General features: G+C 38.7%; 1 protein-coding gene and 1 pseudogene across 1 annotated transcript; both read left to right on the top strand.

Moving 5' to 3' along the window:
• The first annotated feature begins 1,720 nt into the window (after positions 1-1,720).
• LOC146146887 (uncharacterized) lies at positions 1,721-4,534 on the top strand. Its single transcript, XM_083387862.1, has 3 exons — positions 1,721-2,118; positions 3,265-3,466; positions 3,986-4,534. The coding sequence occupies exons 1-3, from the start codon at positions 1,886-1,888 to the stop codon at positions 4,532-4,534; spliced, it is 984 nt and encodes a 327-aa protein (XP_083243988.1). The 5' UTR covers positions 1,721-1,885.
• A 4,331-nt stretch (positions 4,535-8,865) lies between these two features.
• On the top strand, positions 8,866-10,613 carry LOC146146886 (growth factor receptor-bound protein 2 pseudogene; annotated as a pseudogene).
• The last annotated feature ends 1,812 nt before the right edge of the window (positions 10,614-12,425 follow it).

Here is a 12,425-nt window from a genome sequence, read left to right as displayed (position 1 = left end):
TTCAAAGGCAGCTGATTGAGAGGTTATCGTTTCGCGGCCTTGCGCATATGGCTGGTAATTGATGTGGCATCCCGTCGCAATTAGCTTTGCGTGTGGACCGGCGTCCGCGTCAATGAGGCCTGATTTCCCAGCGGCTTTGCTACTGATGTCGGGCCCCGCGCCAATCGTTCATTTCGCTCCCGAGGTCGCCGTGAATTCGCGATTACCGCTGTACCTTCGCTTTGATTCGCTCGCCGGCCGTTTTTTGTAAACAAAAAGGTCGCGACTGCTCTGGGTGTTGAAATTTTCGCTTGCCGGGTAGAGTTGGGCGAATAAAGAAAACTGCAGCAGCCGCTAAGGCTTTTGTTTACGTGAATCCATAGCTGGTTTCATTAGCAGTAGTGTAATGACTTGAGTCAATGATAATGATAACTTGAATTAAGTCGCTGGTTTTAAATGACTTGACTTAAGTCTTTGGGGCAAAATGGCTTAACTTGACTTGAGTCTTTTGAACGGATGACGTGCGTTGAAATGAATTGTGTTTATTAAGCATTTTAAAAAATTGAATATTTAACAATTGGCTTGCTATATGTTGCGTTTTTGTTGATTTTAGTTGAGTTATCGCTCATTACCAATTTTAATAAACGAGTTTACCAATTTTAATAGTTTAACGTTTAGCTTTTTAATCAGAACTTGACTTGCTCTTATAATAACTTACCGGGATTTGACTTTTTATTTATTTAAACCAACTTGAATAGCACTTTTATAAAAAATTGGGACTTATATCATTACACAGAATGGGACTTATATCATTACACAGAGTTGACAGCGTTCTAAACTTTATTATATATTTAGTTTAAGGCACGGAAATGTAGGTTAATTGAACTTGCAGTTAAGCACAAGGATCACAGTTGACTTCAATGACGTTTTTCCACTTCGATTTGGGTATTTCAGTAGTGCCTTGCTTTCTATTTTAAGGTATTTTTCTTGCAAGGGCGCAGTTCTCTAAGCACAAAGCAATCAAGGCAAATTCTTGTTTCGAACAACCACGCTGGTTGACAGCTCACTTAAGTTGGCAAAAGCCTTCCCCTTACAGTTCAGGAATTCTGGGCGCGTTTAATCAGGAACGGTTTGTCTACACAGTCCAGCATAGGAATCCTGGTGGCAGAATAGGCAATAACGGCAGGCCAGTGTTTTTACAAAGCAGTGCCTTGTGATCCGGCCAAGTACCGAGTCACTGTCGGTGTTGTGTTAGCGAACACGGTAGCTCTTCGAGAGCAGCCATCAGCAGTTAAAACTATCGCTAAATTGACCCTGATGGTAGCGCACACAGAACAGCTCTAGTGAGAAAGCGCCTGTTCGCGATTGGCGAGCTGACGTATTGCTTTATTGCGGCGTCATAACAACATCGTCATTTTTTAATAGCTCGCTGAAAAACAAATGTCGACGCGCTGTGGCAAAACAATGCTGGGAAGAACTGTAGGTTTAGGATATATAGGAGTTACCCGAGCCGAGTTTCAGCTATTTAAGCCGATGTCAAGTGACACACACTCGACGCGAGGTCTTTTAGGCTTGCGATCAAAGGTGGTAATTAGGTTGTTATCTGTTGCGTGTTTTACGTCGTCTAAATCCAGAGCACCGGGCACTTCTGACCAGGCACGTGGCTTGAGTTTTTCCCATCAGCGTGTTTTTGTTTTTTCCAGGTGAAAATAATTGCTAGAGAGAGACACTGGCACAGAAATCGAATCCATTACGAGTTGTTTTGCTGTACAACTGCGCGATACAAACGCCAATATAGCTGCTAAATAACTGAAAGTAAGCCCGAACACCTGAAAGCCTAATCTGACAGGCACAAAGAACACTACAATACAAGTTCAACCGCTCCTAAAGACTTAAAGCCACTTCAATGGAGCCTTGCAGTGATCTCCAATGCCTCCTGCAGAGACTACGCCTTCGCAATCGGATTACCAGCACCGTTATCACGGAGAGCTCTGGGACTTTAATGGTTGCAGGAAGCACGACGGACCTCCCGGGAAGCGGAGGATTCTTCCCCGTATCTTCCCAGTTTCGCATTCTGCTCCCGATCCTTCTGGTGCTAGGAGTGTTTATCCTCATCGCCATCGGACTGGTTTTGCACAGGTGAGTGGCGCAGATTTTGAGGGTAGAATTAAGTGTTTTTTATACGCTGATTAGCTTCGAATATATCTTTATTCATTTTTTAAAGTAGGTCATGTTGAAAATGAATAAAGTTATATTGGAAACTTTGAAATGCTACCTACTTCTGTATAGGCTTTGATATTCTTACTTAACACGTCTTACTACAACCTCCAACCATTAAGCTCCAAGGTTATAAGTAAATCATTGGAAAGTGGATCTTATGCGATTCCTTGACTACTTAATTGCATTTAAGTATAATTAAATTACCAAAGTTTCCAATTTTTTCAATACCTTTGAACCGAAAATTCTATGCGATGTACCTAGACCTATATAGCTGTTAAAACTACGTATTTATCCCAATACCAAATATTTCGGGCAACACGCACAGCTGTCCAATCTAAAAGCAAAATACGTCATAACTACTTGCATCTGTTTTAACTCTTTTTTTTAACTTTTTCACTGAAAAAAACGTACTCATAATAAAAGCATAGTCTACTTATTGCAATGAGGCGTTGATATTTATTCTCCATACTAACAAAGCAAAGGAGAACGACTCACAAATGACTTATGTCCCATTCAAGTCATTTGTGACATAACTCAAGTCCAAGTCCCATTCCAATTCATCAGTTTACCCAAGCAAGTCCTATTCAAGTCATTATTAGAGCAATTTTACGTCGATTTACTGATATTAAACGAAAGCTATAAAACTTTGAACTTGGTAAACAAGAGAGAACAACATACAGCAAACTTATCGTTTTACGGACAACAATTGAATTAAGTAACTCAATTGTATAACAAAATGTTAAAAAAGAACACTTAACTTCAACCCAAGTCAGACTTAATAACTTAAGTCCAAGTCAAGTTCTTTGTCCAAAAGACTTGAGTCAAGTCTTTAGAGCATAATGGTTTGAGGTTGTAGTAAAACGTATTAAGAATAGCAAAGTCCATACAGAAGTAGGTATCATTTTGAACGTTTCAAATAACTCTGTATTCAATTTGAACAACAAAATTTGCCCAAAAGTCTTTAAGTCAAGTCAGGTAATTTGAAAACAGTGACTTAAGTGCCTAAGTCATAGACTTAATTCATCACAACATTGACCCTACCTTAACCCCGTTTTTGACCCGCAGGCTCGTCCTTAAAGTGGTCCGAAAGCGCTGGGCGTCGACCCGCGCCAACGCGGTGCAAATTTCGTCGCTGAGGGGCACCGGGGAGTCAGGCAGCGGCGCCAACGGCGTCTCGACGGTCAGCGAGTACGTGGACAGTCCGCCCAGCTACGGCCAGGTGTTGGCCACAATCGAGAACGGGGAATCACCGCCCGCTTACTATCAGGTAGAATAAATGATTTTAATTTGAACTCTGATGGTTAAAGTATATCGATTATTTAGTATAAAGGTGTGGACTTGTACTTTGAAAGGCTTAAAACGAGTTAAAAAAAACTACAAAGGGGTACTAGTCGTATTTTGAAGGTTTAAACGAGTGTATAACCAATTTTCCAATTTAGCTTAATATTTTTAATTGATATTGGTCTAAAAATTGATGTCATTTGGCTTGAACCTTTTTTTTTACCCGTCAGGCATATGTTATATTTTAAACACAAAACTTACATTAAATGATAGTGGCTCCAAACACGACCAGTTACTTTGCAAAACTAACAAGAAAAAAATATAATCTAACAGAACCTTTAAAGTTACCAACTCCGCACACATAAATCGAAAATAAGAAGACAATCAACGACGAAACGATAAAATCGTAAAGCATTCCTTATAAAACCAAAAGGAAAAACCAAAAAAACTAGAAGCTGATACGCGTTTCTTCAACTATAGAAGCTAATACTTGGGTTTCTTGTAGGTCGTAAGCGGCGTCGTCAACCTCGGCTTCAACCAGGAAAACGAGCAAAGCGACGAAGGCGGGGCGCAAAGCTCGTCTGACAACCGGCAACAGAGCCTCGGTACGCAGCAAACCGAACAACCCAATTCCACCAACCCTGCGTCCGAACCGCGAGCGACGCGCGCCACCGGCACCAACACTTTCCGCACGCCGTACAGCGCCACCGGCGCGCTCGCGTCTGTCGAGACGCCGCGGCGTCACATAGACGACATCATCGACTCGATCGCCGTGCCCAGCGCCGGCGGCATGGACTCGCTCGACCGGCCAGCGGCGCCAGGGCGCGTCTTCTCCGGCAAACGCAAGCCGGGAAGCCGCCGTCCGCCGCTCCGTGCTTCGATCTCGCTGCCGCGGCACTCCGCTCAGACGACGCGGTTCGCGCGGCAAAATGCGCCCCGAATCCCGGCGGACGGTGTAGCGGCTTCCGAACTAGTCATCGGCGTTCCGAAAACTACGGCTGCGGCGATTGCGAGGCCTGGACCCGACTCTTCGGTTCAGGCGACCCCAGTGTAGTGTGCAGCACAGTTTTGTGGTTTGTTTCTACCTAACTTCCGTTGCTTTTTATAAGGACGAGTGTCAGTGTTCGAGAGTAACGGGAATTGAATCAAGGCGTCTCATTTTTTTATTAAAACGCATTTTTACTCTTTTCAGTAAAGGAGTGACAGCATTTAGACTTTAGATGCACATTTTCAAATCCTTTTTTTTACGATTTCGAATGTGAGATATCTATCGCCAAGAAAAAAATACCTAAAAAAGGTAAACCTAAAAAAGCTAAATACAATATCCTTACTTGGATTTGTTAAATCGACATTTTTGATATGCTTAAAACGCAATTGTGCGTTGTTTCCCACCAGTCGACTCGTTTTCTTTTCGCGATATACAAATTGTATTTTTTTGCCCTCAATCTTCAAGAACTTTGTGACTTATTCGCGATGCGAATGAAAAACATTATGTGGTACCGATGCAATTGTAGTTTTATCAATAAAATTGTGTGCTAGGGTTCCTGGCTTATAACACATTTGAATTGAATTTTAGCCTATTTGTGGCAATTTTAGCCTATTTGTGGCAATTAAATATTGCTCTGCACAATTAAAAGTTGCATTTTTTATTTCTAATTTTCTATTTATCGACGGATATTTTTATTTTAACGCCTGCATTCCTAGCGCAAAACTTGGGTCAACTGTGCCATTCCAAAAATAAAGTTGCAGGGTTATTGAGATTTAATGTAAAAAAATATCGCTAAATACTGATTTATCTTGGTTGATAGCCGTATTTGTGTTATTAAAAATCTGAAAAAAAGTGGCATTGTTGACAAATTGTATTTTTTAGTTTTCGAGCTTTCGCAAAACGTTGCTTCATTCGGTCAGAGGAAGACTTTCTGCCTTCTTATTTTATTCTAAAATACAATTGTGGTATTTTGAATAAAAATGTAGCGTTTTTCGATACGCCCACAAATGCTAAATGCATTTTCATCGCTTTTAAAAGGCCGTTTTCCTTTGTATTGTATAACAAGACACTGCATATTTATGTAATATACGTATTGCTTTTACTATGCATGTAAACGAAAAAATAGGGTTCATTTTCACAATAGTACGTTATAATGATAAATCATGTTTACGTTTTAAAAGTGATTTCTTTTGTCGTAAACTTTGTAATCTTTGGCGCCATCCAACGCGTGCTACAAAATAAACGACTGATCACTTGGAGCGTTGTAACTTTAAAAATTAGAGGTCTTGTTGTGCGAGGCTTTACAAAGATAACCAGAACCAGATTATCAGAGGTTCGTAACTAACGTTTCTCTCCTGTAACCGAAATTAACCGTAGACATCTTGACTTAGCCAAATATAAACAATTTTACCAAAACAAAAACTATTGGGAATAAAACAAATAGCACATGTAAATATGAATCTCAAAGCCAAAAAGACCGACTTAATTAGTTGGCAAACTACCGATACAAAAATGCTTTTAAATTAGTGTTGGTTGATCCAATGACTTAAGCTATAACTCCAAATATTCACATAAGGTCTAGTTCGACGTCTCAAAATCTTGGTAACCACGAATAAAAATGCAGTTTGAATCCAATTTTCTCCCGATTCTAACGTTTTCGGTATAAAGGTTTTTCCGTTTAAATTTCGTATACGTTTCGTTTAACAAAGCATTTAATGATGATGCTTGTTAAATTATCCGTTTTAGGTTAAATTAATAACAAGTGGAACTTTTTTTTTCGGAGCAATGACAGATCATAAGAACACCCAGCAATGCTTCAAATTAATAATCATTAAAACACATTAATGTTAGATTCATTGAAAGTATTTTCATGCGTTTTAAAAGAGTAACTAAAATCGGGCAATCCTTACGTGACTTTTTAAATGCATTTTATTTGGATAGGAAACAGGTGGCGACAGCTTGAAGGAACGCGATTACAGGCCAGTCGCAACTAAATGTGCTACCTTGCTTTCGTATCGAGCAATGATACAGCTATGCAAAAAAACTCACGCAAATATGTAATACAACTCGGTCGGAAGTCCAGAGCAAAACTAGCACAATGACGTGGCCACGGTTCCTAAACAAAAACAGGCCACCATTTGTTATGTTACCAGTGATCTGTTGCTGCCATGTTAAGTGCACTCTGTATGGCCGAAAGACTTTAAACTCGCTGAAGGTATCTCAATCAGGCAATGTATAAATAGAACATTTTCAGACAAAATATGCAAAGTATAGATATAGAAAAACGGTACACAAAAAACAACAATTCAGCTGCAAGTAAAAGCCGCTATTGTGAATCGTAAAACTTGTGGTGCAACGTCTGCCGATTAGTGAGCATATAGTTCACTCTGGACTACTATTGCTCCCTTATTGCAGCAAAATTATTATTTCGATGTATCCTTACCGCTTAACGCGGAGTACTTAACTCTAGTGTGTTTTTCTGCTGGGAAGGAACTATTAGATTCAAGTCTAGTCAATCCACGTTTAGACAGAGGGGCTAAATTTCAGGTCAAATATAGGAAGAGTTTCGTAAATCGCGCTTGACAAGAATGCCGTTAAGCATTAATAGTGGGTCGAATATTATGATACAAAAGAATAGTTTGATTAAGACTCAATGATACCAAAGGAGAGATCCTGGAAAAAAGAGGCTATCGCGAAAAGTATCCCGAAGTGTTTTTTTGTTTGTTAAATAATGCAGAAATGATTTTAGAAGCTTTAGAACTTACCAGACTATATATAATGCGATTACTTGAAATTTTACCGCGGGTCGCATTTAAAAAATGTCGTACAAATAAACACGTCGAATCTAAGTCGTCTGGAGAGACACTTCTACGTGAAAATAACGTTCGTGATAAAACGTATAAATAACGTAGTTTTCAACGTCGCATCTACGTCGTTTGGTGTCGACGCTGTTACGTAAAGGTAACGTTCATGATAAACGTATGAACAACGTAGTTGCACAACGTCGCATCTACGTCGATTGGTGTCGACGCTTCTACGTAAAAATACGTTAGGTTGCAACGTATTATCGACCAAACTTAAACCAAAAATCTACGTCGCTGCGACGTCAAATTGTTAGCTGGGTTTCTGTATGGCCGAAAGACTTTAAATTCGCTGAAGGTATCTCGAGCAGACAATATATAAACAGAAGATTTTCAGACAAAATATATGCTAGGTATAGATATAGAAGCACGGTCCACAAAAAAAAAGAAACATTTCAGCTGTAACTAAATCGAAGATATTGTGGATCGTATAACTTGAGGTGCAACGTCTGTCGATCAAACAGAGCAGAGTTTACGCTGGACTACTATTGGCCCCTCATTGCAGTAAAGTTATTATTTCGATATACGTTATAGCTTTACGTAGAATACTAAACTCTAGTTTGTTTTGGTGCTGGAAAGGAATTATTTTATGCAAGTCGAGTCAATCCATGTATAGACCCAGGGTCAAACGTTAAATTTCAGGTCGCTGATGGCGACATCACAGTAGGTAGCCTACTCTTTGTCATTTTGCAAATCAACCAATAAGTAACATTGCTACTGCAAATGGGGTCAAAACGTAAATCGCGCATTGCCAAAATGCCGTCCAATATCAAATAATGTCCAATATGAACAGATGGCCAAATAATGTTATTCGTAAGCATTGTTTTGTCAAGACGCAATGTAACAAAAGTCGATTTTGGGAAATATAAGTTATCGCGAAAAGTACCCGAAGTGTTTTTTGTGTTGAATAATACAAAAATGATTTTAAAGCTGTACAACCTCCCAAATCTTATAACGCAATTACTTAAACAGACACTCGACCTGCTTACAAAATGAATCAATGCCTTTACCAAAAACCTCAGTCATTTTTGCACTTACAACAAAAGACTAATATATATGTGCAAAACATATTCTACACACAATCTCGTACAATACTAGATAACTCTTTCTCAGGTAACTCTTCTCAGTTTATCTGAGAACAACCGCTGATAATTCGAACATAGAAAAAAACGCCTATAGTGTGACCCAGGAATACTTATCCTTCTAGGGGTGTTATATCCGGACGTCATCATTATTTTTGAACCATTTTTAAATGTGTTTAAGTTATTCTAGCCATATTGTATATCCTTATCGAAAAGTCGTATTTGTTATCAGTTTTTTTGTCCGTTATTGTATTTCAAAGAATGATCCAAATCTTCAATTCTTAATGGTAAAATCTAACTGGGAAGCAGGGACCGCTCATTTTTTTGCCAAGGTCTGGTTTTGACGTGGCTTTTTAATAGTTATTTAATCATGTGTTGTGCATCTCCAGCTTAGAAACCAGGCCAACAGGTAAGCTTAAAACGACGCTGTTTCTTCGTTGAACGCCAAAAAAGCATGGAAGCTCTTGCGAAGTACGACTTCGTCGCACAGAACGCGGACGAGTTGGCCTTCTCTAAAGGCAAAGTTCTGAAAGTGTTGAACTTTGGCGATGACCCTAACTGGTACAAGGCCGAAATCGACGGCCGAGAAGGCCTCATCCCGAGGAACTACGTTGATATGAAGGCGCACGAATGGTACCTTGGGAAAATAAAGCGACAGGACGCGGAGACCAAACTACGTCGGGAAGGCTTGGTCAATGGGGCGTTCTTGATCAGAGAGAGCGAAAGTACTCCGGGCGACTTCTCTCTCTCCGTCAGAGTCCTTGACGGCGTTGAGCACTTTAAGATTTTGCGCGACGGCGCCGGCAAGTACTTCCTCTGGGTGGTCAAGTTTACCTCTATCAATCAGTTGGTAGAATACCATCGGACAAGTTCGGTTTCAAGAAGCAAAACTATCATGCTTCGCGATCCCAAAAAGGTATTGGTTTTAGCGTGTTTTTGCAAACGCGTGCAAAAAGAGGGCGGGCTGTGTTGGTATCGCGTTATTTTTTTTAACAACTAGTTAACCTTTGTATTGATATAGGGCCGAGTGGCACTCTTGCAAATGCCCAATTTCGAAAATCCCTATAAAGTAGTGATTCTTAAACTGTGTGCCGCGCTACACTAGTGTGCCTCGAGAGATTGTCAAGTGCATGTTCCACGAAACTTTTGTAATTTTGGAAACTAAGTTATTCGTATTACCAATAGGCATACACGCAACATTTTAGACTTAAATACGCACTATCTATTACAAAACTGATAATATTTGGACATTTTTACATGTCGTGCTATGTTAAGGGTGGTAGTAAAGTTACTAGTGCCACGAAATACTCAAGATCTTTTTAGTGTGCCGCAAACCTAGAAAGTTTGAGAACCCCTGCTATAAAGTGTGGACACAGACCGCGGCCTGCCAATTGAGCCGCCTTGAAATGTGACGAACACCTGACGTTTAAAAACTCACAGCCAAAGCTGCGCTTACTCACGACCGACTTTTTTTGAATAAGGACGGAAACTTACTTAATTGCAGACAGTAATGACCGCCGCACATTTCAACGCGTAACGCATTTTTTTCATCCCTATAGTCTTATCGCAGAAATTGGTGCAAAATTTTTTTTGTTGGAAATTTTTTTATAAAAAAACTTGTGGTTGTTTCTAGAAATATTTAAGCACCTACATTTTTGAAATGTTAAATATGTAGGAACATTACGCACTACAATTGGCAGGAATTAATTTAGGTGTGCCATTGTTAAAAAAGTTTAAGTGTAATTTACTTGTTAATATCCTTGTTTATCGCCTAAACATGGCAAGGTTGATGCAATCTTTAGGCGACCGCTGTATTTAACTTTAGGAGCTCGACCAAAAAACTAAAGAATTGAATTTGGGCAAAAATGATTTTCTCCAGAAGGCTGGCAAGATTCTACCAGCCTGATCAAATCTATAGAAACCTAAACCATTCACTTGACGCACAAACACCAAGCAACGTTTATAGTCTTGTCTACCAAAATGCAGATATTGCACCGTCGTACATTTGACATTCTAACTTTGCAGGACAAAACCGTGACAGCAATCCACGACTTCCAGGCCCAAGAAGATGGCGAGCTCGCTTTTCATCGTGGTGACGTCATCATCGTCACGGACTCAACTAACGAGAACTGGTGGAGGGGAACCACCGTCGACGGCAGGTCGGGCATATTTCCGGTCAACTATGTGAAGAAAAATGCTTAAGATTGAAAGAATAACATTGGAGGTTTAAAGTTGTTTTTCTGTGCAAATGGAATTGGACTCCAACCGTACCACTTAACCGTAGTAAACTTTGGACACTGTAGGCAGAATTGGACATCTAGATTTTTTTCTCATTAAAAAAGGATAAGAATTAAAATTTCATCATTTCAGGTTTTCCAAATTAGATTAAAATTGGAATTACTAAATTCCTAAACAATAAATGCAATAGAATTTCGACTTATAGTAAGAATAGCAAAGCCCATACACCGTTTCGAATATTTTTTATTCATTTTGACTATCATAGACTCTGTTGAAAATGAATAAAGAGTTTCGTCACAAACTTAGGTCAAAATTTTACGTAACCCGTAGTTTACTGTCGATCTCATGTGCAAATATACAGCTTAAACCCAGATTAATGGCCCGAAGTTTGATCAAAATACGTTTATTTGGTTTAAATTGGCAAAACGTTCCTTCGAATTTGTTTGTTTATCTGTTTTTTTTCTTTTATAAAATTTGAAAACACATTTGGGTATACGTTTTTGTCGTTCAATTTTTGCGAATATCTTTTTTGTATTACTAGTGTATATCTTACAAAATGCAAGGTTGTGCATTGTTTGTAAGTTTTTGCTGACGACAAATAGTATCTGTATAAAATTTTATTTTTCATGTTTGGCGCGTTTGTCTGTTTCACGTATTATTTAAAATCCTGAAAATTCTGTTTATTTAACCTCATGACATGGATGTTTCTGCTTATACTAATTTTTTTCATTTACCTCTTTAACATTGTGATACCTATTTTATCCATGTTTTCCTAATATAATATTTTTAGTTTTCAGCTATTTGTTTTCTGTTTATTATATTGAATGTAAATTATATTTATCCTCTTGAATTATTTTTAACTGTCTAATTTGGCTATTTGTTTTTATTTATTATCTTTAAAAAAATAGCAATGTACAAAAAAGGAAAGTAAAGCTTCGATTGTGTAAAGCTTCGATTGTGTACAGTTTCAAAAATCGGAAAAATCTTAATAACGCAACAAATTTGAGCTTAAATCCCTAATATAAAGTAGTGTATGGAGTTGGTGTATAATTACAACCAACTATTTAAAAATTCGCGCTTGTTTGGATTATTTGCGTTACTGACTTCATAGTGTAACATTCCTAAAAAAACAGGCTATAGGATACAGTTGCAGATGTGTTGTCAAATTTGCGCAAAAAATGGCGAAAAGGGAGTTTTAAGCAAAATAAGCTGCGTGCCGGATGTTGTTTCATTATCAATTGGGGCCTCCGTTTTTGATAGACTTAATGAAACCACGTGGATTTTATTGTCAAAATATGAAGTTTTAGTTTTCCAGAAAATTGAAGCTTTATCATATTGTTGATATCCGCCTAGAGGTTTTGTAATAAGTTGCAGTTGTTGTTGACCATAACATTAAAGCACTTATAGGGAATTAGTTTTACAGAAACATTGGGGCAAAAGGAAATATATGGAAAACGTTAATTATACTGTAGAAAATCACCATAAGTGGAAAGCATGTTAGGGAAAACAAAACGCTGATTTACAATTTATATCGTGGCCATCCAATGCGCGATAGCAAAAAAACTTAAAAGCCTGTTATGATTTGTACGTCTTGTCGAACCCCAACTGTATGTTATTCTGCAAGCTTTCGTCGAACCCCAAATTTCGCTCGGTGAAACGGTGCGGGTACAGCGTTTTTGTTTTAATGACCACGAAAGTTTTTAGGCATAAAGTTACGTCAGACGTGATGTCATAAAAAATTAATTTAAAAAACACCTGTTGTTCTAGCCAACCCAG

Source organism: Ascidiella aspersa, chromosome 4 (genome assembly GCF_963924565.1).
Source record: "Ascidiella aspersa chromosome 4, kaAscAspe10.2, whole genome shotgun sequence".
Taxonomy (NCBI): domain Eukaryota; kingdom Metazoa; phylum Chordata; class Ascidiacea; order Phlebobranchia; family Ascidiidae; genus Ascidiella; species Ascidiella aspersa.
The sequence above is the reverse complement of the archived record's forward strand: the minus strand, read 5'-3'. Positions and strand labels throughout refer to the sequence as shown.